This window comes from Rhinoderma darwinii, chromosome 3 (assembly GCF_050947455.1).
Source record: "Rhinoderma darwinii isolate aRhiDar2 chromosome 3, aRhiDar2.hap1, whole genome shotgun sequence".
NCBI lineage: Eukaryota > Metazoa > Chordata > Amphibia > Anura > Rhinodermatidae > Rhinoderma > Rhinoderma darwinii.
In genome coordinates, this window is record NC_134689.1 from 40,370,938 (window position 1) to 40,397,023 (window position 26,086).

General features: G+C 40.1%; 1 protein-coding gene across 2 annotated transcripts in view; it reads right to left on the reverse strand.

Annotated features, from left to right (window-relative positions):
* GABRB2 (gamma-aminobutyric acid type A receptor subunit beta2) overlaps nucleotides 1-26,086 on the reverse strand; it is a 299,227-nt gene that overhangs the window by 86,014 nt on the left and 187,127 nt on the right. For both annotated transcript variants that reach the window (XM_075856302.1, XM_075856301.1), the window contains exon 5: nucleotides 10,035-10,117. In XM_075856302.1, the coding sequence (XP_075712417.1) occupies nucleotides 10,035-10,117 (83 nt within the window). The remainder of the gene's footprint in view (nucleotides 1-10,034; nucleotides 10,118-26,086) is intronic.

Here is a 26,086-nt window from a genome sequence, read left to right on the forward strand (position 1 = left end):
AAAGCCTGTGTACTTTTCAAACTCTACAGTATATTACATATTAATAATACTTATTTTGAATTACATTTAGGTTTAATATCATTAACACCACTAAATCAGATTTTATTACAATTTACATTTATACTACTCCGGAGAAAGAATTCGGTTCATGAAATAGGTGCATTGTATCTTTTTTTTTTTTCATTTCTTTCTTACCTTTTCTTTTGAATTTAAGTCTTTGTTTTACTATCTTGGGGTTGGTTTGAATTGATAAGATTCCATAATAATCACACATTGAATAGAGTAGCTATTTCAAATAAATACAATGTGATAAGCGAAGAAACCAGTCTGGATTTAAATTATCCATTCATAGGACAAACATGGATAATATGCCTGCCCAACATAACTAATCCCATCAAATTCCAGTTGTGAAAGACAATCACTGTGCAAGCAATGCTTACAGCAAAACTTCTACTGCAATTTTCCATGCTATTGTGTTCTGCAATTAACTATTGACAAAAATATATGTTCTTTTGGTGTTCAAGCTGATAAATGTAGTAAATTAAATATAAGCTCAACTAAAAACCTTGAAAAGTATAATGAAAGGATATTTTTAACAAAAAGCAAAAGGAAGAATTAGAGCAAGGCAAATCAATTGTGACTCACAAAGATACGTTTTTCTTTACAGGTCAATGACGTAAATGTGTTACAGGTCTTGGGATAACTTCCATTGTTATCTCTGCAGAGTTATGTTCTATTGCCATCCCATGTATTAAATACATTTAGCGATTCTTTCGGCATGTAGCTTACTATGTTATATAAAGATTTCGGTACAGCATTGTTCAGGTGACAGGTGACATGATGAGTCATTTGTTAGGCTGAATATTACCGCAAATTGTTTTAACCATACATTTAAATAAAGCAAGGAGTTTTAAAATATAAACAATTATAAATTATCCAAGAATAATTATTATTTTTTGTTTGATACGCTAGAACTTTGCCTTGTATATTCCTGTATAATATAAATGTATGGTTGCTTGAAGGGGTATTTCCATTCAGAGTATAAATATCCCATCTGGCATCCCTGCCTATCAGGAGAATGGAGGTCCCTTGACCCCAGTTTGACAGCTGCGGTGCTTGTTCATTTTTTTTCCTAACTCTAATACACTTCAATGTAGAGACTCATGGACACTGCTCTTCACTTATTTCCATGGTAGAAGTGGCCACTAACGCCAATGTGGAAATAACGAACAAGGACATGACACCCCTGTTCTCCTGATAGATGGGAGTTTAATTTATTAGAATTGTATGGCATATCCTGTGAATATGTCATTGCTGTCTAAGATGGGAATAACCCTTTAAAGGGGCTGAACAGGACTAGAAAAAAGGGTCTATTTTTTTTTGTCCACGGGCTGTGTTTGGTATTAGATGGTAAATGGGGCCAGACTGAAGTGCCAGGCACAAGCCCATGGATCCATATTTTTGTTTATTTTTACATTGCTGTTATTTTGATTGTTGGATTTCCATGTTGAAATATTTAAGCTTAAAGGGGTTGTCTTAGACAATATCGGTTGACAATACAGGTTGCATTAGACAATATCTTTTTGTTAGAAAGATCCCTCCAAAAATAAAATGATCACAGGGTGTCCCGCTGCTGGGACTGCACCCAGCTGTGGGACTTGGTAGCAAGTTTTCATTCACCCCCTTTAGGACCGAGGCTATTTTAGCCTCATTAAAGTAGCCGTATGATGACTTGTTTTTTGCATGATAAGCTGTTTTTTTCAATAGCACCATTTTGGGGTACATATAACTTATTGATTAACTTTTATTAACTTTTTTTGGGCAGAATGGAAAAGAACAGCAGTACCGCCATTGATTTTTTTATTTTATTATAAATTGTGCGCCGTTTACAGTGCGGGATAAATATCTATGAGTCAGTACATTTCATAAAACGAAAAAATTTATGTGGCCACATTCTAAGATCTATAAGTTTTTAATTTTTTCATCACTGTAACCAAGGGTATACAGCAATGCAGGTCTGGGGGCCTTTGCTAGGCCCCTAACTGCCAAAGCGACCCATCGGTACCCTCCATCTGTCTTATCATCTAGATGCCACAGTCGCTATTGACTGTGGCATATAAGGGGTTAAATGTCCAGGATCGAAGGTAATCGGTTGCAGCAGGATGTCAGCTTTAAACTACAGCTGGTACCTGCTGCGGATAGTGCAGGCACAGCTTCTGTGCTCGCACCATCAAATGGATGTAGCTGTACGTCCATTTGAAGGAAGGCACTGCTAAAATGGACAAGCACCTAAGTTAAGGGTTCAGCGGCTGTTCACATTATGTTTTGAGCTACACCTCAAAGGTATACGTTCGGAGAATACATACGACAGAAGGCTGCAATGTATTCTGCTATATAGGAATACAGTGTTAAACATCGCCCATACAGCCTATCCCTGTCTCTATAGCAACACTACCACCTTCTCAGCAGCTTGGCTGTCAGAGGACAGAGAAACCCACACGTCCCCCGCAGTTTGCTCTAAACGCATATCAACTTTCAACTACAAGCCAAAGCATTGTAACCATCTGCATGCCCTGGACACTTGACCGGCCTCGGGAACAGGTCAGATGTTCACTACTGAGAAAGTTTCTTCCCCCCAGTACAACTCCTGAGCGCAGCGGTAGGACATCCACTTGCTAAAGTAAGGGGACAGTCCAACCTCTGCAGGCCCCGCCACCTCCTGTCAGAACCGCCCAGCGAGACAGACCTGTGTCACCTCCAGTACCTTCTCCTAATATGCTTCTCTATATAGAATGCTACCTGCTGACATCCACAATGAGCTTCCACAGACACATCAGTCCACAAATATTGATCACAACTTGGTAGGAGGAACTTAGGGGTCCTAGTGCAAAGGTGGATGTAGCCAAAGTGCAGATCCATCCCCTCTTCTCTTTCAAACATATAAGAGGAGAGAGGAGGGAGGAGGCATTTACGTATCTGCCGATAGCCGCAGCACAGAGCTGTGCAGAGCAGATCCCCCCCCCAGTCCTCTGTCCCATAGACCACTCACTAAACCCCCGCCACACCTCAGTCAATAAGCACTTTATTTGCCCAAGGGAGAAACAGAGGGTTCTTCTGCGGCCCGGGGACTACGATTACTGCCAGACCGTCACTGTTGATCGAAGGGTTGGCCGTGGTGAGCAGTAAGCATCACAGTGACACTGAACTCAGAGGGTGGAGAAAGCTCAGTTTCCTGTTTCAGTATAGTTCTCATTCCAGGCAAGGAGTAATTTTTGCCTTGGAAATGATAACTGTTCATATATGGACAGTGATGTCAATGGAGCGTCCCGACATGTGCGTTTAACAGCCTGAGGCAGATTCCAAACAGTGGCATTCGTCACTCTTAGGCTATCAGGGCACCTGTTAAACGTATACTTATTTTTTTACTCGAAACCGTGGTATGGCAAAGTGTAGTCTACTATGCTATTGAATAACTTTTTTGTTTTGCAGTATTTACCTGCCAGATGGAGACCAAAAGGACACTCTTTTTATCTTCGTCTGACAATAGAAGCCTTAGGACACATTTAGCTTGTACGTCGGGAGCTTTCTTGGTGACAAGTTAAACGTAGAAGAAAAACATGATGTTAACACAGCCTGACCTGTAGCGCCACCACAGAGGAAATAAAGAATTACACAGTTCCTACTTAAATTAATGGACTGTCCATGTAAATGATGAATGTGCTGGGTCCTCCAGGGATAGAGATGCTTTTTGAAGCTGCTCTTTGCTCTGAATATTACATGAGTGTCCTGAACAGTGGAGTCCCCTCTATTAACTGAAAATGCCCTAACAGAATGTTTTAAAATGGATTTCTTAAACGACACAACCCCTTTAAGGTCGTAAACAGCTTATCTGAAGGATTGCGACTATTGTCATCATGTTTCAAAGTTAAAACTAGTCTATTAGCTTTGCAAACAGGTAGCTTGTAGCAAATGTGGCAAATGTTACGTTAATCTGCTCTTTAAGCTTCTTGTCAGTTTAATGATACAGTTCTACTTTCCGGGCAGCTTGTCAATGGTGTCTCAATTTTGTATCAGAATTAAAATACGTTTATATCAGAATGTTGACAACCAATACTGCATTTGAAAATAAACACCATTTCTGTATGGATACAGGCTATCAAAATGACCAGAATTTAAGAATGACATGGGCATTTTTAGTGATTTGCTTTGTGCCCAAAATTCATTTGTTTTAGGCCGGGTTTACACGAGCGCGTGCGTTTTGCACACGCAAAAAATGCGACGTTTTGCATGCGCAAAAGGCACTTAACAGCTCCGTGTGTCAGCCCCGTATGATGCGCGGCTGCGTGATTTTCGCGCAGCCGCCATCATTATGAGACTCCGTTTGGATGTTTGTAAACAGAAAAGCACCTGGTGCTTTTCTGTTTACATTCATAGTTTGACAGCGGTTGCGCGAATCACGCTCGTCCCACGGAAGTGCTTCCGTGTGACATGCGTGATTTTCACGCACCCATTAACTTCAATGGGTGCGTGATGCGCGAACAACGCACAAATATAGGACATGTCGTGAGTTTTACGCAACGGACTCACGTTGCGCAACAATCACGGACTATCTGCACTGCCCCATAGACTAACATAGGTCCGTACGACACGCGTGAAAATCACGCACGTTGCACGGACGTATTACACCTTCGTCTAAACAAGCCCTTAAACACATTCTTATCCATCCTAGTTTATGATGCATCTGGGCTTTAAAGGGGTTGTCCGAGATTTATTTTTCAAGTACAGTTAAAAATACATTACACATATTAAAAATTGCATAATATACTTACCCGTGCAATCTTGCTTCTGTTCCCCGCTCTGGCTGCTTCTTCCTTCTGGTCACATGACCTCTGACGTCACCTTTTCAGCCGCCTCCACTGTCGTGTCGTATCCCGATCACATGGTCTCGTACCAGAGAGACCTCGGATGGTATACGACACGTCACTGGTGACGTGTTGTTTATCGGCTTCTTCTGCTTCACAACCAGTAACGCGCATGCGCTGTCACTGCTGTTCTCGCGGTCCCTGCTGTTCTCGAGATAACAGCAGGGGCCGCGCATGCGTGTTACAACAGAACAAGCCGATAAACACCACGTCACAAGTAACGTGTCGTATACCCGGCAAGAATTCAAGATCAACAACGCGGCAGAGCCAGAGCAGAGAGAGACATCAACAGTCAAGTTCCCGACGGCAGGATCTGGAAACGGGGCCACTTTGGAAAACGTAAGTATATTACAAATGTATTTATTTTTATAACTTAAATGATTTAAAGGTGTTATTAAAAATATTATGTTCTCTCGGACAACCCCTTTAAAGAATAAAACCACTCAAAACCTGAAACTTGAGGTTTTAGTGTAGTTTAGCAAATGTTCCCTCTCCGCAAAGCCACTCTCAAAGAGATTCAGTAAGCTGCGAATGGTACTGTTTGTATTATACTTTCACTGAGGGTTTTTTTTTTCCTTGATCAAAAAAAATAATGTTGTAACATTTATGTTGACTCTTTAGCCCGATCGTGGGGTGAAGATGGTTGCTATGGCAATCAGGAAGCCTAGCAACGGCTTCCTGGACGGCCATGTACGGAAGCCTATTAGGTCCTGCCAAGGCAGCACATAATAGGCTGTCAGTTGGAAAATGACAGTTGCAATACACTGCACTACATAATGGTGTGAAAAAAAAAATGTTTAAGAAAAATAAATAAATAAAAGTTTTATTTAATAAAACAATAATCGCCCTGTTTCCCTGATCAAGTCCTGAAAAAAATGAAAAAAACTATACATAATAGGTATGGCCGCGTTCGGAATGGCCTGAACTATAAAAATATCACGTTATTTTTACCGCAAGGTGAACACCGTAAACAAATTAAATAAAAAACAATGACAGAAATTCTTCATTTGGTCACATTGTCTATAAATGTTTTTTAAAAAAGTGATCAATAAGTCACAAGTACCCCAAAATGGTACCCACAAAAACTACAGTTCGTCACGCAAAAAAACAAGCCCTCCCACAGCGATATCAACTGAAAATTAAAAAGTTATGGCTGTCAGAAAATGGTGACACTAAAACATGATTGTTTTAAAAAAGTTTTATTGTGGGTAAGTAGTAAAACGTAAAAAAACACTATATAAATTTGGTATCGCTGTAATCATATCGACTCAGAATAAAGTTTACATGCTGTTTATACTGAACGCTGAAGACTGTGAAAAAGAAAAAACAAGACAGTACTAGAATTGCTGTTTTTAGGTTTCCTCGTCTCCCAAAAAATGGAATAAAATGTGATTAAAAAAAAATTGCGTGTACACCAAAATGGAACCAATAAAAATTACAGCTCGGTCCACAAAAACCGAACCCTCCCACAGCTGCGTCAACGGAAAATAAAACGTTATGACTCTCAGAACGCAATGATGCAAAATGATGCTAAATGACGGCCCAGACTAATTTTTTAGGTCCAGTGGTTTTTCACTAAAAACCCCACATTATCATTTGCTAGACCCCACAAGTGGACCCCGTAGATGCAGCGGAGATGAGGAAACTTTAGGGCCTTGTGCGACTTATAGGGCTACTGAAGAAGTCAAAGATTGGGCAATACTGGAGCGCAGATATTTTGTATAATACCCAAAAAACCCGGCTTGTGCATAAAGGATTGGTTTAAAGCGTACCACACCAATCCATGGATTAGTAATTTTATTATTCATTCACCCCATTATTACATCATTCTATTATCCAAATAGCAGTTTACAACCACATATGGTGTATTGCTTACTCAGGAGAAATTGCATAACACATTTTGGAGTGCCTTTTCTCCTGCTGTAGTACTTGCAAAAATGAAAAATGTTGAGCTAAATCTACATCTTATTAGAAAAAATGTAGATTTCAATTTTCACGGCCCAGTTTTAATAAAATCTATAAAACACCTGTGGGGTTAAAATGTTCACAACACCCCTAATTTAATTCCTTAAGGGGTAAAGTCTCGAAAATGGGGTCACATCTGGGGAATTTGTACTGTACTGGTACCTCAGTAAGCTCTGCTAATACGACATGGCGCCCAGAAAGCAATTCAGCAAAATATGTGCTCAAAAAGCCAAATGGTGCTCCTTTCCTTCTGAGCCCTGCCATGTGTCCAAACAGCAGTTTGAGATTGCATATGGGGTATTGCTGTACTCAAGAGAAAATGCTTTACAAATGTCAAGGTTGTTTCTCCCACAGTCCTTGTTAAAATGAAAACATTTCGAGTCAGAACTACATCTTATTGGAAAAAATATATTTATTTATTTTTATTTTCACGTCCCAATTCTAATAAATTCTGCAAAAATTTGTGGATTAAAAATCCTCACTATAAGGGTATGTGCACACACACTAATTACGTCCGTAATTGACGGACGTATTTCGGCCGCAAGTCCCGGACCGAACACAGTGCAGGGAGCCGGGCTCCTAGCATCATAGTTATATACGACGCTAGGAGTCCCTGCCTTGCTGCAGGACAACTGTCCCGTAGTATAATCATGTTTACAGTACGGGACAGTTGTCCTGCAGCGAGGCAGGGACTTCTAGCATCGTACATAAGTATGATGCTAGGAGCCCGACTCCTTGCACTGTGTTCGGTCCGGGACTTGCGGCCGAAATACGTCCGTCAATTACGGACGTAATTAGTGTGTGTGCACATACCCTAAGCCTAAATTAATTTCTCAAGGGGTGTAGGTTACCAAATGGAGTTACCTTTCAGGGTTTTTTTTTTACTGGGTACCTCAGGGGCTTTGCAAAAGCGACATGGTGCCGAGAAACCAATCAAGCAAAATCTGTGCTTCAAAAGCCAAAAGGCGCGCCTTCGCTTCTGAGCCCTGCTGTGTTTCCAAACAGCAGTTTATGACCACGTATGGGGTATTTATTTACTCTGGAGAAGTTGCTTTACAAATGTTGGGATGGTTTTTTCTCCTTTATTTGTTGAGAAACTGAAACATTTTCAGCTAAAACTACCTCTTATTGGAAAAAATGAACATTTTCACTGCCCAATTCTAATAAAATCTATGAAACCCCTGTGGGGTCAAAATGCTCACTACACCCCTAGATGAATTCCTTGTGGGGCGTAGTTTCCTAAATGGGGTGGTTTTTTTAGGTGTTTCCTTTGTTTTGGCACCACAAGACCTCTTCTAACCTAAAATATATATTTTTTTTAAAAAGAGGCCCCAAAATCCACTAGGTGCTCCTTTGCTTCTGAGGCCTGTGTTTCAGTCCAATAGCATACTAGGGCCAGATGCGGGATATTTCTAAAAAATGCATAATCTGGTCAATAAATATTGAGCTGCATTTCTCGGGTAAAACCTTCTGTGGTACAAAAAAATTGTATTACAAATGAATTTCGGCAAAAATAATGAAATTTATACATTTCACCTCTACTTTGCTTTAGTTCCTGTGAAACACCTAAAGGGTTAAGAAACTTCCTGAATACTGTTTTGAATACTTTGATGAGGGCTTTTTTTTTAAATGGAGTGATTTATGGGGACTTTCTAATATATAAGGCCCTCAAAGCCACTTCAGATCTGAACTGGTCCCTGAAAAAATAGCCTTCTGAAATTTTCTTGAAAATGTGAGAAATTGCTGTTAAAGTTCTAAGCCTTGTAACATCCTAGAAAAATAAAAGGACGTTCAGAAAATGATTCAAACATAAAGTATACATGGGAAATGTTAACTAGTAACTATTTTGTGTGGTATTACTATCTGTCTTACATCAAATACAATTACATTTAGAAAAATGCACATTTTTGCTAATTTTCTATACATTTTGGTGTTTTTCAAAATAAATACTGAATTTATAGACCAAATTTATTCACTAACATAGAGTACAATATGCCACGAGAAAACAATCTCACAACCGCTTGGATAGGTAAAAACATTCCAAAGTTATTGCCACATAAAGTAAAACGTCATATTTGAAAAAAATCGGCTACGTCCTGCAGGCCAAAACAGGCTGTGTTCTGAAAGGGTTAAAAAAGTATTAGATAATTTCTTAGGCCCCATGCACACTACCATATTTTTCATCAACAATTGCTGTCCATAATTACGAACCCATTCATTTCTATTGGCCACGGACACCTTTCAGTATTTTTACTGATGGGTGTCCGTGCTGAAAAAATGATAGAACCTGTCCTATTCTTGTCAGTAATTACGGCACGGACTCTTCCATAGAAATCTATGGGAGCTTCCGTAAATACGGACGGCTGCGGATGTCCATCCGTTGATGACATCATTTGCAGCATCCCTCTTTTTTTTACAGATCCATATATACGGATCAAATACGGATGCAATACGGACCATATTTACAGACACCCTTCCGTAAATACGGATGAATTATGGATGCCTACGGATCCGTATTTACGGACAGTATTTACTTTTCTCCCATCCCTTGGTTGTACTTGATAGATTTATGTCTTTTTTCTACTGTACTAACGATTTATGCTGACATTGCCTTTTGGTAGGAAATTGCTGTGTTGCCAGTGTTTCAAAATATTTAGAATTCAACTAAAACAAGAAAAACGGATCACATATGCTCAAAAATAAATCTGTAGACCATGGTTCACCAGCAGTAATACACATAAGGCTGAATTCACGCCATATTCGGCGTAAAAAGATACTGGCAAATGTATAGATAGGGATATGCAATTGTATGCCTACATAGTTGCATACATCTGCCATAGACTGTCTACAGTTGTATTGAAAAGTACAGTCGACTACACTTTGAATACAGTTGGATCTGAAGAATCCTTAAATATCCTGATTCTCGGTCCAAAATATGCCAAAAGTATATCCTTATGTGTTTGACCTTCTAAAATCAATGGGCACGTCTTGAGATTTTCCCAGCATATGCAGCAACAGTAGACCACAAGCATAGTGGGAATTTAGACTAAGAACTAATAAACAAAATTAAATCCCTTTTTAAATTGCAATACAATAATTCAATACTTGTCAAGTGCAGTAAAGCCAGATGAAGGCGAAAATACTTACAGCTTTCAATTTCTAATGTGCAGTTTTGTTCATCTAGTGGATATCTCCGAAGGTCCATCATGCACGCGGCGGTGGTTGTAATCCTAGAAAGAGAATGACATAAGTGGTAAATTACATGTAAAGGCCATTGCTAATGAAATATAATTATTATTCAATAGTCGGAGTAAAATGACACATACAGTTTTGTAAAAGGAGCACAGGTAGAGATAAAAGAGGTGATGATTATATTGAGAAGAAAGTCAATTGGTCAATACAAATGTGTTATTTTAAAACAGGTCAACAAGGTCTAGACTTGACTCATTATGTGATCATTCTGTGACAAGCAAAAAAACTTGAGGACAACACAATGATGAATGTTTTAATGTAAAATAATTAACGTCTGTGATATGCTTTCAGGTATCACTATAAAACAGACACGTTAATTAAAGTGTTATTCAATTGTGTTTTTTTGAAGAGACGGATGGCTCCAAGACTGACCGAAAACATTCATTGCAGTCAAAACAAAAGACATGGCAAAAGATAATAAGGTTTCAGCTCAGGGCTTCATATGAAGATCATATTAATGACTAACTTCAAAAAAAAGACAGACTTGTTCAATTAATTTCCACTAACACAAAATGTTGGAGACTGTATAGCAGCATGACCATCTAAACACACTACACTTATTCTATCTAATATATATATGAGCCCTTTTAGCCATTTTTTGATTTTCGTTATTTCCTCCCCGCCTACCAAAAGCCATAACTTTTGTATTTTTCCATATGAGAGCTTTTTTTTTTTTTGTGGGGCAAGTTGTATTAGTTAATGTCACCCTTTAAAGTGCCATATAATGTATTCCGAAACGGGAAAATAAATCTTTGTTAGGGTGGTATTGAAAAAAATCTGTGATTCTTTCATTGTTTTATGGGTTTACGTTGACGACATATTATCGTTATTCTGCGGGTCAATGCGATTATGGCATTACCAAATGTATACAGTTTTTTTTTAACCTTTATTTTGCAGTGTATTGTGCTGTTTACCGACTCCTGTTAAAGAGGTTTTCCGAATTAAACTTTTATCTGGACACTTTATATTCTGGTCTCTCCCCCACACAAACTTGTAGCTAAACATTTGACAAACTTCTGACATGTCACAGTGACATGTCAGAAGTTTGGATTGGTTGGGGTCCGAACACTGAGACCCTCACCAATCGCTGGAACGAAGCAGCTGAAGTGCTCGTGTGAGCGCTCAGCCGCTTCGTGTTTGTTCGGCTTTTTCCGGAAATAAATGTATCGGTGTACGGACTCAATAGAAAGTCTATGAGCCCGTACTCCGATACATCGACTTTCCGGAAAAAGCCAAACAGACAGACGCTTTGGGCCCACATAGGAAGTTTTGGTATAAATTTGAAACAAGTTGTGTAGAATAACCCCATAAGCATGAAGGTGAACACAGGCAATGGAAGCACCAACTCTATGATTAGCTGAGGAAAAATAAGCCCCTGAGACCCTCATACCAATGGGGCGGGTAACATGTTGACTGGAACTGTGCAACCGATATATGGCAGTTATGAAATGATATGATCACAATTTAGTGAGCCAGCATTCTTCTTAGGTGAACTTAGGTTTCTCATGGGAACAGTGTAATAATCATAAGATGGTTGTTAATAAACTCTTTGATAGTAAAGAATACACCTAGGAACTTAGTGGAATATATTTTCTTTAGTCAGAATCACAATATGCCTGGCTATCTTTACCCTTGGTAAGTTTTTACAAGATTATCAAAACGCAAAAAAAAAAAAAATAACAAAAACAAATAGGGCCAATCGTAGCTTAGATCATTCGATTTCTGTAAAACACAGGGCTGGCCTTATGTTAGATGGTGCCCTGTGCAATTCCTTCTGCTGGCTCTCTCCCCACCATATGGTCTACTGGTATACAGGGTACACATACCATAAATGTAATGATATTTTAATCGTATATTATGATGCCTAATTAACAATTCCATACATTTGCCAACGACCACTCCAATACAGTTGTCTATATAACCTTGATATACAGTGCCACCACCACCATACACTGCAAAAATACAATACTATACAGTGACTTAAGGCCCTTTTACACGGGCCACTGATTGTGCAAACAAACGTACATGTGAAGAAAATGCTAGTTCATCGGATGATCGTGTCATTTATGCAGCAAGAAATATTATCGTTGTCAGCAGCACGTTTCAAACAGGGAGACGCGCTGCCAACATGATAGAAATGTATGGGGACGAGCGACGGTAATAATGAGTGCCCTTCCCCATACATTAATGATCATAACTCCTTTTTAAAGGAACAAATGAGCGCAAATCAATTAGAGGTCTCGTTGATTGGCGCCTGTTTCTACGGACAAAATTACGGTTTAAAGTGACCCTAAGTCAATAAAATACCTTCACACAATGCTGAAATAATACCATCATATAGTGGTCAAATAATAGCTCTGTACATAAATAATTCTAAAAACAGTCCGATACAATGCCTAATACTTCTGTTACACAAATCATATTAAAATGCACAGTGTTTCAAGTCTCAGGTGGCAGGCATCATCTTTATCAGAAACGGTTAGGCCACGTTCAGACGTGGTGGAATTGCTGTTGAATTGCGCTGCTGACAGTCCGCAGTGAAATTCTGCAGCAGCCGTTTTTTACATTTGTTTCTATACATTTTTAGGAAACTTAGTTCAGACGTTGCGGAAAATAACTGTGTGGAAATTAGGCTGCGGTGCAGAACTTTCCCTCCGCAGCATGCACATTATGTTGCGGAGAAGCAGCGGAATTTCACTGGGATTTCAGCCTTTGCAATGCAAAAACTGAAATCTGTGGCAAGTCCGCTGTGATATCTGCAACGTCTGAATTACCTGTCAAATATGCAAATGTTGCTGCAGATTCGTTGCGTAATTGCCTCGAATCTGCACCAACGTTTGCAGCGGAAAAATTCTGCCACGTCTGAACATGGCCTTATGTGCCTGTGCAGCTGAACGTGTTGCATTCTCCTAAGACTAACAACGAACAAACAGCATGGGTAATATTACTTCAGTACCTGAACAATATCATTTAAACACATGATATTTGGAGATAACACCTTTTCTTCACATCTGCAGCAATTTATATAAATGTATTAGGAATTTTTTTTGCTTCATAAAAAATATATGATATTATACAGTTATGAGTTTTTCAGGATGAATAAACAAATTGATACATTGAAGCATTAGAAAGACAGATATTAAATCACAATGTGCACTTTGAATTGGGAACTGAGGTTGTATTATTCTTAGGGCATGACCACACATGGCGGAATTCCTCCGCAACTGTCCGCATCAATGCCGCACCTAATCCGGGTTGCGGATTACGGCTGCGGATCTGCACAAAATGTGCAGAAAATTGATGCGGACTGGCCGCTGCGGACTGCAGGAAAAGTGCTTCCCTTCTCCCTATTCAGTGCAGGATAGAGAGAAGGGACAGCACTTTCCCTAGTGAAAGTCAAAGAAATTCATACTTACCGCCCGTTGTCTTGGTGACGCGTCCCTCTTTCGGCATCCAGCCCGACCTCCCTGGATGACGCTCCAGTCCATGTGACCGCTGCAGCCTGTGCTTGGCCTGTGATTGGCTGCAGCCGTCACTTACACTGAAACGTCATCCTGGGAGGCCGGACTGGAGACAGACGCAGGGAGTTCTCGGTAAGTATGAACTTATATTTTTTTTTACAGATACATGTATATTGAGATCGGTAGTCACTGTCCCGGGTGCAGAAACAGTTACTGCCGATCGCGTAACTCTTTCAGCACCCTGGACAGTGACTATTTACAGACGTCTCCTAGCAACGCTCCCGTCATTACGGGAGCCCCATTGACTTCCTCAGTCTGGCTGTAGACCTAGAAATACATAGGTCCAGCCAGAATGAAGAAATGTCATGGTAGTAAAAACAATACGCTCCGCAGCACACATAAGATCTGCGGACTTCATTGCGGAATTTTGACTCTCCATTGAAGTCAATGGAGAAATTCCGCCATGAGTCCGCAACCAGTCCGCCACTGCTCCGCAACAGACAGAGCATGCTGCGGACACCAAATTCCGCTCCGCAGCCTATGCTCCGCAGCGGAATTGTACGCATCGTGTAAACGAACACTGCTAAATTAAAGTGAAAGTCAATGGAGAAACGGCTCCGCTGCGGATTAACGCTGCGGAGTGTCCGCAGCGGAATTTAAGTGAAATTCCGCCATGTGTGAACCCGCCCTTAAAGTGAATAGCTTGACTTTATGCAGTCCCCAAATTCCTGTGACCAACGGAATGCCTGTAAACACTGATTCACGCTCTGATCAGACCTTGAGTACAGCTTGAAGTTTTGCTGAAAAAACATATGAAACAGAGTTTCGTAATTTTTCTATTATAATGTTAATATGTATCCTTGACATATTCCTATACTAAGCTTTACAGATGAAAAAAAAATTAAAATGCTGCACTTAAAACAGCAAAATCCTATGGTATTGTGTAGAAACGGAAATGATGATTCAGGAAAAAAAAATGATTATATCAGAAGCCTTAAATCTAATCTGAATATCGCAAATGACAAATGTTGAAGATCAGATCTTTGTCAATGGAAATTAATGTATTGTCCTGGATTAAAGATAATTAGTTGAAAGCCATACCGCATGGTTTATGTAATACCAAGTAATCCCCCAAAACACAATGACTTGAGAGACACAACTGAATCGTCTTGAAGTTCTTTCCGCTCATAATATTGATTCACATACTGAACAAACTTTTGTGCTAGCCATCATCAACCTAATCCTAATTCCTGTTTTGCAATCTAATACATTTTCTTGTGTTCTATTTCAAAATTTAAAAGGGGTTACGACTAAGGCTTCGTTCGTATCTGTGTCAGAGCTCCGTTCCGTTGGAGCTTTCCGTCAGAATGGAGCCCTCACTGACACAAACGGAAACCAAAGTTTTCCTTTTCCATCACCATTGATTTCAATGGTGATGGATCCGGTGCCAATGGTTTCCGTTTGTCTCCATTGTGCAAGGGTTCTGTCATTTTGACGGAATCAATAGTATAGTCGACGACGCTACTCATTCCGTCAAAATGACTAAACCCTTGCACAACAGAGACAAATGGTTTCCGTTTGTGTCAATAAGGGTTGCGTTCTGATGGAAAGCTCCAACGGAACGGAGCCCTGACAAAGATGTGAACGAAGCCTAAGGAGAAAGGAGTTAAAAGGATAATCTGGCGACAGATACTAATGGAATATCCAAAGGATATGCTATTAATGTCTGATAGGTGGGATTTTAACTTCTGGCAAAGAAGCTGGGGAGTTTGCAAAGTGTGCTCAGTTGTTTTTGCAACTGCCATAGACTAAAATGGAGAGAGCTACTCCAATCCATTGTTAGCTATCCCCTACTTTGTCCGCCTTTGTGGCTGCCGCCTAACTTCTAATGCCCAATGGGAATCAAGGGACCTTTTTTTTCCCAAAAACATTTAAGGCATATGTTAAGCATATGATAAAATATCTGTTGGATTCAACCTTTTAGGAACAGTAGAAGAGTTGATAGGAAAAAAGTGTATAAATAAGCATAATGGTTCTTGACAATTGGGATGGTCATACACATTAGATAACTATTAGCTAAATCAGCCCATTTTGACAGGATTAGCCAAAAATATAATGTGTAAGGGAGCTGCTCAACTGCCCTTTAACGTCCAAGGTAAAGAAGAATTATGCAAGTTGTATATTTAACATGTCAAGGCGCTGTTCCTTTGGGAGAAAAGCGATGTCAGGGATGTCTGGCAGCCGCTTATCCCCTTTCTATGTAACCAGCATAAACTCAGTTTATTCGTGCAAACATGTTTATGGGGTAGTGAACAGTTGTCTCCTGTGTATGGCCGGCACTCGAATATAAGCATTAACAATAACAACCATTTGACTTTTATGACATCAAGACTGAAGTGTCAAAGTTGCCAATGAGATCCATGATTGATATTCTATTAATTCGTTTTTATATATGTTTTCCTTAATATTAATAGGTAAAATCCCAGTTAACAATAATAGACTGTTAGATGTACAACTAACATGCAGAAAAATATAATCGAATTATGCAACACATCTTAATATACGAGGAAGACCTGGCATGCGGAAAAAATAATAATTCAGTATACAGTAGAAAGAGTGAAAAGTCAATTTTGAATCTTTTGTTAAATAATACATAAATGATAGCCTAGGAGTAAATATTAATTCCATATTCTTTATCCATCATCAAAGAATCCAGGATAATCTGTAAAGTCAACAATAACGCACAAAAACATAGAATTAGAACTAGCACTCACTAATTTACAAGATGAAAACTGATTAACTATGCATAAATTACTTTGATGAATGCTCCATTATTTAGACTGCATGCTATCAAACTGCATGTTAATGCTGCATTAAAAATGCTAATACTACTGAGTGAATCTATTATAAAAATGGCAGCAGGTGTTACGAGCGCTGAAAGCTTCATACCAAGAAAACTCATTTTGATTAGAATGTTCCTTGAGAAATGATCCGTTTATTAGTGTTTTATAGGGTAATACTTTAAGAAAAGAACATTTCAAGTGAGTCTATCGTAACACACAATAAAATCATATTCGCTCCTTATCTCTGCTGTATAGTATATTATATGTAGTGTAACCTGTACATTATAGATCTTTTTCCTATCCTTTGCTGTAAATTCACATTTTATCTCTCCAGACTTACTGAATATCCTCTTTCTGGTGTGATATAAGAGCTGTGTACTCTGAGCCAATACTCAATACATGAAATACATGAGTTTGTGTGACGGCCGTTGTTTTAACGTTCATATGAATAAGCCCTTAGCCTGTTTTACTGTAACAATGAGTGAGAAACTGCAGCTGCATCCCCCTCCCCACCTCTCCTCTCTCATCCCTGTCTTCTATTGGTTGTTTTACACTAGATTGGTTTTATGGTGAGTGAGTAAGGTTTCGGAATTGTTTACAAAGAGCCTGCTGAAAGGGAAACTAGAACTACATGATATAGTAAGGTGATAAAGATACTCTGAGCCATAGCTAGGCTTTCCTTCACCTGGGGGAACGTTTCTGTTTGCTGCCCTAGTTCTGGATCTAATCACCCTGGCCAAGGCAAAGTTGCTGTCCCCTGGCATCTAGTACCTGGGACACATGCCCTGCCAGCCCTTCCTCCATTTACTCTCCGGAAGATACTACTTATATTACAAAGTTTTATATATTCACATATACGATGAAAGCAAAATTATAAGGATGCACACTATGGTTTAATTTGAAAGCTTAGATTTAATAATGTGGACTCTGAGGAATGTACATTTTCAGGATTTAACAATGATGGCTTAGTCTTAGTGTACAGCACTAACTGACACAGCTCCATTTTGCTCATCAGTGGTACCATGGATCTGATTCTCACCGATAAATCAGGTTCACAACTGAGCCCCAACTGACTGCAGGCCAAATATCAGGTGTGATGTGATCTGCCTCTATGGTAGTGTACCAATGGATATAAATCATATTCACAGGTAACTGGGGAGATTTTTTGAATGGTACATCAGTATAAGTGAGCGTGGCTGAATGTTTTTTAAGACCCAGGAAAGCATAATGTACTGGGTCTGCATGGAATGCTTTGGTAACGATTTGTGAGGAAACAGGTCAGGTGAGAGGTGGAGAATACATACCCCCTGAGGAAGCACTTGTAGCGAAACGCGCGTTGGGGTTCTATGTTGTAGAGCGGACACTTATGACCATCGTTGCTGTAATCCGTAAGGCTGCCGTTTGAGCGATACATTTATGTATAGACACTTTTTTCTCTATGTCTCTTGCTAATAACTAATAATACTCACAAAGCTAAGGGACAAGTAATATGAAAATGCACTTGTGTCTACAAACATACCTTTTTAAAAAAAACATTAAACACAGCCTGCACATATAAATATGCTATCCAGCAACTGTGATTTTTTTCGCTCTATCTGTTCTACTAGGGTCTTTTCCTTATATATAATTTTTTTTAAAAACTTTTGTTTGTTATATTTGTACAATAAAGACATTTTTACTTTTATATATATTTGGCTATTGGCTCTGCTGTTTCTTCTTGTATGGTTCATGTCATTATAGAGCTGCCTGAATGGTGAATTATGGGGGGATGTTTTTGTTATAAACAATACCCAGCTCTTAATAGAACTGCTTTTGGAGTGTATATATTGATCATGATATAGTAAGGTGATGAAGATACTCTGAGTCATAGCTAGGCTTTCCTTCACCTGGGGGAATGTTGGTGTTTGCTGCCCTAGTTCTGGATCTAATCACCCTGGCCAAGGAAAAGTTGCTGTCCCCTGGCACCTAGTACCTGGGACACATGCCCTGCCAGCCCTTCCTCCATTTACTCCCCGGAAGATACTACTTATATTACAAAGTTTTATATATTCACATATACGATGAAAGCAAAATGATAAGGATGTACACTATGGTTTAATTTGAAAGCTCCATCCACTGACACAGCTCCATCCAATTCTCTACATCAGAGTCAAGCGCTGCAGCTCAAATCCATTCAGAGTGAATGGGGGTGTTCTTGGGCTGTACTGCAGTACCAGTCATAGCCACATAGACAAGAGTGGCACTAAGTTGGAGACTGAAGTCCGTGGTGCTCCAGCAATAGTTCCTTCATTTTGCTCATCAGTGGGGTTCCATAGATCCGATTCTCACCGATAAATCAGGTTCACAACTGAGCCCCAACTGACTGCGGGCCATATATCAGGTGTGATGTGATCTGCCTCTATGGTAGTGTACCAATGGATATTAATCATATTCACAAGTAACTGGGGAGATTTATTAATGGTACATCAGTATAAGTGAGGGTGGCTGAATGTTTTTTAAGAGCCGGAGAGCATAATGTACTAGGTCTGCAGGGAATGCTTTGGTAACGATTTGTGAGGAAACAGGTCAGGTGAGAGGTGGAGAATTCAGAGGTTATTTAAAGTGTATAGTATTGTGAAGTATGGTGGCACTTCCGATTGTCACTTGCGAAATTGGCCACTACAACAAAACAGAAAAATGCTAATATCTGTGCAATTTAATACATTTTTTTATTGATTAACAAAGCTTTGCCACACATATGGCTTATTTTACATTTTAGTTTAATCCTCTTCAATGTCTCATTCAACAGTCCTTGTTTTACACACTCTATAGAACTGTGGCTAGTAATTTTGCACATATATTACCAAAATATTTGTTCTCTCTGAATCAAAATGCACAAAAAAGTTTTATCCATTTTTCAAGTTTTATCCGGTGTCTAATAAATGCATTCAAAGGAGCAAATCTGCAGAGAAAACACTTTTGGCTCTAGTCAACCTGCTATCTTTATTTCCCACAAGCACGCAGCTCTGCTAACCTAAGTCAGTGGAGCAAAGCATTTTTTAAATACGAAAAATAAATTACTTACAGATGCCTCCTGTCACTAGGTACAGTAATAATCTCAGAGGCCCTTTCACTTTTTCTAGTTTATAACAATAAATTAGGTCATTCAGGCTCTAAACAGGGAAATGCAATTTTCATTTACCTGAATTTTTTTGCGAGCGTGCAGGGCATTTGGATTGAACTGTTGTTTGAAGATATTGTCATAAAATAATTAGCAGTAATAAAAAGCAGAGCAATCGGTGACCAAATGGCAACTAAATAATGATGAAAAACTACTCAAGTGTATTAGGTAACTTAATGGAAAGAGACAGAACTCATTTTTTCTTGTGTAGGGTAAAGGGTCTATAATCGACAAAAAGGTCAAGAAAACATTTTTAAGTATTACATTGAAAGCAAAATATTTAAGTGTCACTTAGGTAAAAAGTAAATATTCAGCATTTGGCCAGAGTCATGGAGCCCTACATTGCCCCAGAGTTTCTTTTACATTTTACAAAAATTTGCTGCCCATAAAAGAGCAGTTCTGTTGACTACCCCCCCTGCAGGATACTAATAGGCAGGCCAATTTTACACATAAGTCCTACGTAACAAGCAAAGTAGATACCCCTCCTATACTTCTTTTTCTTAATTTTAAAAGCTGCAAATATAAAATAATATTGCCATACCATGCCTAAATAATACCGCCATACATTATTAAAATAATATGACATATAGTACATTCATAACACTGCCATATTTTGCCTATACAATACTGCCATATTGATCAGTGCAAAGTAGGAGACAGAGAGGACTGTGCGGCTGCGATTTAACAGCTGCCCAGTTCTCTCTATTTTTGGGGACACCACTCACTTACAAGTAAGTGCTTTGGAACTGACTGTGGACTAGAATACTTTTTCACTTTACTGTTTGATAGCTCCTGGGGGTCCCATCCTTGCAGGATCTAGAAAGATGTGAGCCCTTGGCAAATGCCTGACACCGGCCATGCTAATAGGACGTTTGTGATGATGGAGCTTGAAAAAACGGTAAGATGTATAAATACCTCCTTTTTTAGTTAGTCAGTTTTACATTTTTACCACTAACGGACATCTATGTAGGGGGAGATCATTAGAATACGGTATGGCTGAATTACTGGCCTTGAATGGTTTGTGTACACAATATGCAGAAAAACGAATAATAGGAAGCACAATGGCAGAAAAGAGTACTTTATCAGTATGTAAAAAAAAAAACATATAAAAAAATAAAAAGATAATACAGGCAAAGCCTTTGATATGGTAATAATGTTGTCCTCAGGAAGGCAAGGGAGCTATGGCTAGGCTTTAAAGCATTACTGGCTACATTCAATGATCAATTGACTCAATTATTTGTAGAGCACAATAAAGATTTGTTAGCAATCTAAAGTGCTGCCTGCTTTCTTATCTACTTTTGTTCATGGCATTTTTTTAACTTTTATCTTTGTGTAGAATTTATATAATGTAAAACTTTCCATTTTAACGTCATACTCGTGCTCAATAAATGTGATCGTTTTTTAAAACTATTATACATATTGTAAGTACTGTTATTTATATTTTGGTTAAGATGCTTTTTAAAGGGGGAATACATATTTGTCTATTGATGGGAAATGTAACATTTATTCATACAGGCTGCACTTTAGTTATACCTCATGAGAATGATTTCCATTTAATTACTACAATTCATCAATGTGCGGTCCTACCCAATGGCGGATTATAATATGGGCGGTTCGGGCGGCCGACCGGGGCCCGAGGCTGCCAGGGGACCCATCGCCGCCTGAACCGCACACAATCTTAAAAAACTATGCAGCGCTGCTAGCTGCCGCGCTGCCCGCTTCCAACTGAATCTGCGTCCGCAGGACGCAGATTCAGTTGGGTTGAATGCTGGAGCCTCGCTCCAGCATTCATTCTGCCGTGAGCGGCTCAGTGCAGGCAGGCGCGATGTAGTGGCGTCATCGCGCCTATCTGCACGGAGTCACTCACGGGACAGTGCAGAGGAGGAGAAGCATCCCCCACCGTCGTGGGAACCGGGATAGGTAAGTAATTATGTTTTTATTATTTATTAGGTACGCACATATGGAGGCATTATACTGTGTCACATCTATGGGGCATTATACTGTGTCACAGCTATGGGGCATTATACTGTGTCACATCTATGGGGCATTATACTGTGTCACATCTACGGGGCATTATACTGTGTCACATCTATGGGGCAATATACTGTGTCACATCTATGGGGGCATTATACTGTGTTGCGGCTATGGAGGCATTATACTATGTAGAGGCAGTTATGGAGGCATTATACTGTGTAGAGGCAGTTATGGAGGCATTATACTGTGTAGAGGCAGCTATGGAGGCATTATACTGTGTCGCAGCTATGGGGGAATTATACTGTGTTGCGGCTATGGGGGCATTATACTGTGTTGCGGCTATGGGGGCATTATACTGTGTGGAGGCAGCTATGAGGGACATTATACTGTGTTGCGGCTATGGAGGCATTATACTGTGTAGAGGCCGTTATGGAGGCATTATACTGTGTAGAGGCAGCTATGGAGGCATTATACTGTGTCACAGCTATGGGGGCATTATACTGTGTTGCAGCTATGGAGGCATTATACTGTGTTGCGGCTATGGGGGCATTATACTGTGTAGAGGCAGTTATGGAGGCATTATACTGTGTAGAGGAAGCTATGGAGGCATTATACTGTGTCACAGCTATGGAGGCATTATACTGTGTCACAGCTATGGGGGCATTATACTGTGTCACAGCTATGGGGGCATTATACTGTGTAGCAGCTATGGAGGCATTATACTGTGTAGCAGCTATGGAGGAATTATACTGTGTCGCAGCTATGGGGGCATTATACTGTGTCGCAGCTATGGGGCATTATACTGTGTAGCAGCTATGGGGGCATTATACTGTGTAGCAGCTATGGAGGCATTATACTGTGTGGAGACAGCTATGGAGGCATTATACTGTGTCACAGCTATTGGCACATTATACTGTGTAGCAGCTATGGAGGCATTATACTGTGTAACAGCTATTGGCACATTATACTGTGTCACAGCTATGGGGACATTATACTGTGTCGCAGCTATGGAGGCATTATACTGTGTCGCAGCTATGGAGGCATTATACTGTGTCGCAGCTATGGGGCATTATACTGTGTAGCAGCTATGGGGGCATTATACTGTGTAGCAGCTATGGAGGCATTATACTGTGTGGAGACAGCTATGGAGGCATTATACTGTGTCACAGCTATTGGCACATTATACTGTGTAGCAGCTATGGAGGCATTATACTGTGTAACAGCTATTGGCACATTATACTGTGTCACAGCTATGGGGATATTATACTGTGTCACAGCTATGGAGGCATTATACTGTGTCGCAGCTATGGAGGCATTATACTGTGTCGCAGCTATGGAGGCATTATACTGTGTAGAGGCAGCTATGGGGATATTATACTGTGTCACAGCTATGGGGATATTATACTGTGTCGCAGCTATGGAGGCAATATACTGTGTCACAGCTATGGAGGCATTATACTGTGTCGCAGCTATGGAGGCATTATACTGTGTCGCAGCTATGGGGATATTATACTGTGTCGCAGCTATGGAGGCATTATACTGTGTCACAGCTATGGGGATATTATACTGTGTCACAGCTATGGAGGCATTATACTGTGTCACATCTATGGGGCATTATACTGTGTCGCAGCTATGGAGGGCATTATACTGTGTCGCAGATATGGAGGCATTATACTGTGTAGAGGCAGCTATGAAGGGCATTATACTGTGGGGGCAGCTATGGGTGGCAATATACTGTGGGGGCAGCTACGGGGGACATTATACTGAGAAATTACAAGAGCTGCAGGTCCAAGGGGGGAGACGCTGTGTAGCACAATATACAAGGGGGGATTGTTGTATAGCACTATATAGAAGGGAGCGCTGTGTATCACTATATTTAAGGGGGATTGCTGTGTAGCACTATATACAAGAGGGGGAGGGCTATGTGACGCTATTTACAGAGGGGGAGGACTGTGTAGCGCTATTTACAGGGGGCTGTGTTGTTTTGTTTGACACAGTTATATTCAGGGGCGCAGTCTATGGTGCTATAATATTTAGGGGCACAGTGTTTGTACTATTTTATTCAGGGGCGCAGTGTTTAGTGCTATTATATTTAGGGGCACAGTGTGTGGCACCATGATAATATTATCTTTGTTTATAGGTGTGGAAATGTTGGAAAAGTGAGGAGCCAAAGACATATGAGTGGAAAATTCTGCAGAAATGGGTCATGGCCGGGAAAAGTCGTCATGAAGTCTGGACTGGATGGAGAAGAGGAAAAAAACTACGTCATCACCTGTGAGTCACTAGATTTATAGAAAATCTGTCATCTCTACTGACATGTTTATTATAGGAAATCCTTGTATTTCACAAAGTCTTTGTGCAGTCCAGGACTGATAGACAAATAAGTGTTACTATTCCCCGTGTCAGGAGAATGTGTCCCTACACGGTGCGATACGGTCAGCGATGGTTGGAGACTGTCAGTATGTGGGGACACAGCCTTTTGACAAGGGAAGTAGTAACACCCATTTGTTAATGTCTGGACAAAAAGGACGTGTTAAGAATAGTTACAGGGCGGCGATGGAGAAGGGGGGCCCAACTATGGGTAACAGCCCAGGGCCTATGGTCTACTTAATCCGCCACTGGTCCTACCCTCAGGAACCCCCACCAATCAGCAGAACTAAGAGGCAGCAGTGCTTAAGCCCCATCAATGCAGTACCTAGAAAAGCAGCAGCCATAGGTGTGTGGCTGTGCCTCTTACTGCAGCACAACTCCATTCACCTGGATGGGTTGAGCTGCAGTACCAGACACAGCCACAATCGCACAAACGTTGCCATGCTGGGTACTGCAGTACAGGGGTTAGGGTCAGTTCACACAGAGGTTTTTGAAGGCAGAAAAAATCTGCCTCAGAATTCCTTCAAGAAATGAACTGCCAGTTTTTTAACTGCCTGTGGTTTTTTTCGTGGCGCTTTTCACCCACAGCCATTGAAGCTAATGCAAGGGCCGTGGGCAAAAGCACTGCAGGAATTTTCTGCCTACAATGATTTCAATGGGGGGCAGAGGCAGAAACTGCGGCAAGAAAGTATATGCCGTTCTTCTTCCCCATGAGCCAAAAGCCGCCCAGGAAAAAAACGCCTCTGCCTCCCATTAAAATCAATGGGGGCGATTTTGGCTTTTTTTTGGCACTGATTCCGACGTGGTTTCCGCGTCAGAATCAGCGCCAAAAAACTCTGTGAACTGATCCTTAGAGCACTGTTGCCTCGTCTTTCTGCTAATGAATAGGGGGCCCAGACGTGATACACCTTATAATAATACATTGATGGCTTATCCTAAAGATAGTCAGCTGACCTCACCAAAATTAGCGGGAACAGTTGACATTTATCTAATGTGTATGGCCTCGTTTAGACTTGTGTATGCTTTGAGGTTTAGTATTCTTCTTGTAGTTCTTGGCTAAAATGTTTGTCGGCAAAACTTTTAAAGGCCAGATGGGAATAATCAAAAACCGCCCTAAACATGTTGCGGTTTATACAATAGTTTACAGTAGTTGACAGAACCACCTTAAACATGAATCATTGGTATAGACAAACTAAACATACTCCACTTGCACATACTACATCATCATGTTTGCAATGTTTGTTAGACTTTGATTATAGAGTGACAATAGCTACACATTTAAGACCAATGTGCTTAGTGCTTTACGGTTGTCTAGAGTTCTGGAGAACCACCATAGGACCACTTATTATCATCATCATAATGCCACTAAAATAGGCATTTCAGGTATCTTTAAAAAATAAAATAATAATAATTTAATGCGCAAAGTTACCAATTTATTGGTAATTTTTTAGAGTAGAACATTGTAAAACGCTTCACTCACAAAGCCAAATACCATCTGTGAATATCATTATTGGTAATTCACGACCTATGTTTCCTGTATTTCACATTCCTTAATTACCAAATGTAAATTGCATGATTATAATATTTGTTCGTTTCTTAGATCTTCACACACTGAAATTAAAGTGCGGTTCCGGGCTTTTTTTCCATGAAGAAAAAGAGGTTTCCTATTTATATGATATTAAAAAAAATACCCTCCCTTCCTACAGCGCCACCTAACCTGAGCACCATGGCATGTAAACATTGCACCGGAGTGTCGCTGCCGTGGAAAAGTCACTTACTGAGCGGGAACACACTCTCTGTGCAATGTACATTTGTGTCCTTCTCTACCTTTTCTTCTATCCCAACATATCCTGAGATGTGTGGTGTAAGATGAGCCGCTAAAAAAACATGATTTCCCGATACTTTGTCTCAAGATGTCTATTCCCTATGTTTATGTGTCTATGTGTCGCCACCCAGTAATTGTTATGTGACTTGCAGCCTGTCAAAGATTTTGCTAGCATGTAGCGATATTGTATTGAATTGGTTCATGAGAAATTGGAGTGCTCAACCAAATTCGGGCAAAGGTAAGGGTAGACACATGTGTACGGGTGCCCTAGATAATGAAAGGGAGGGGGTGGCATGTACAGACCTGAGCACTGC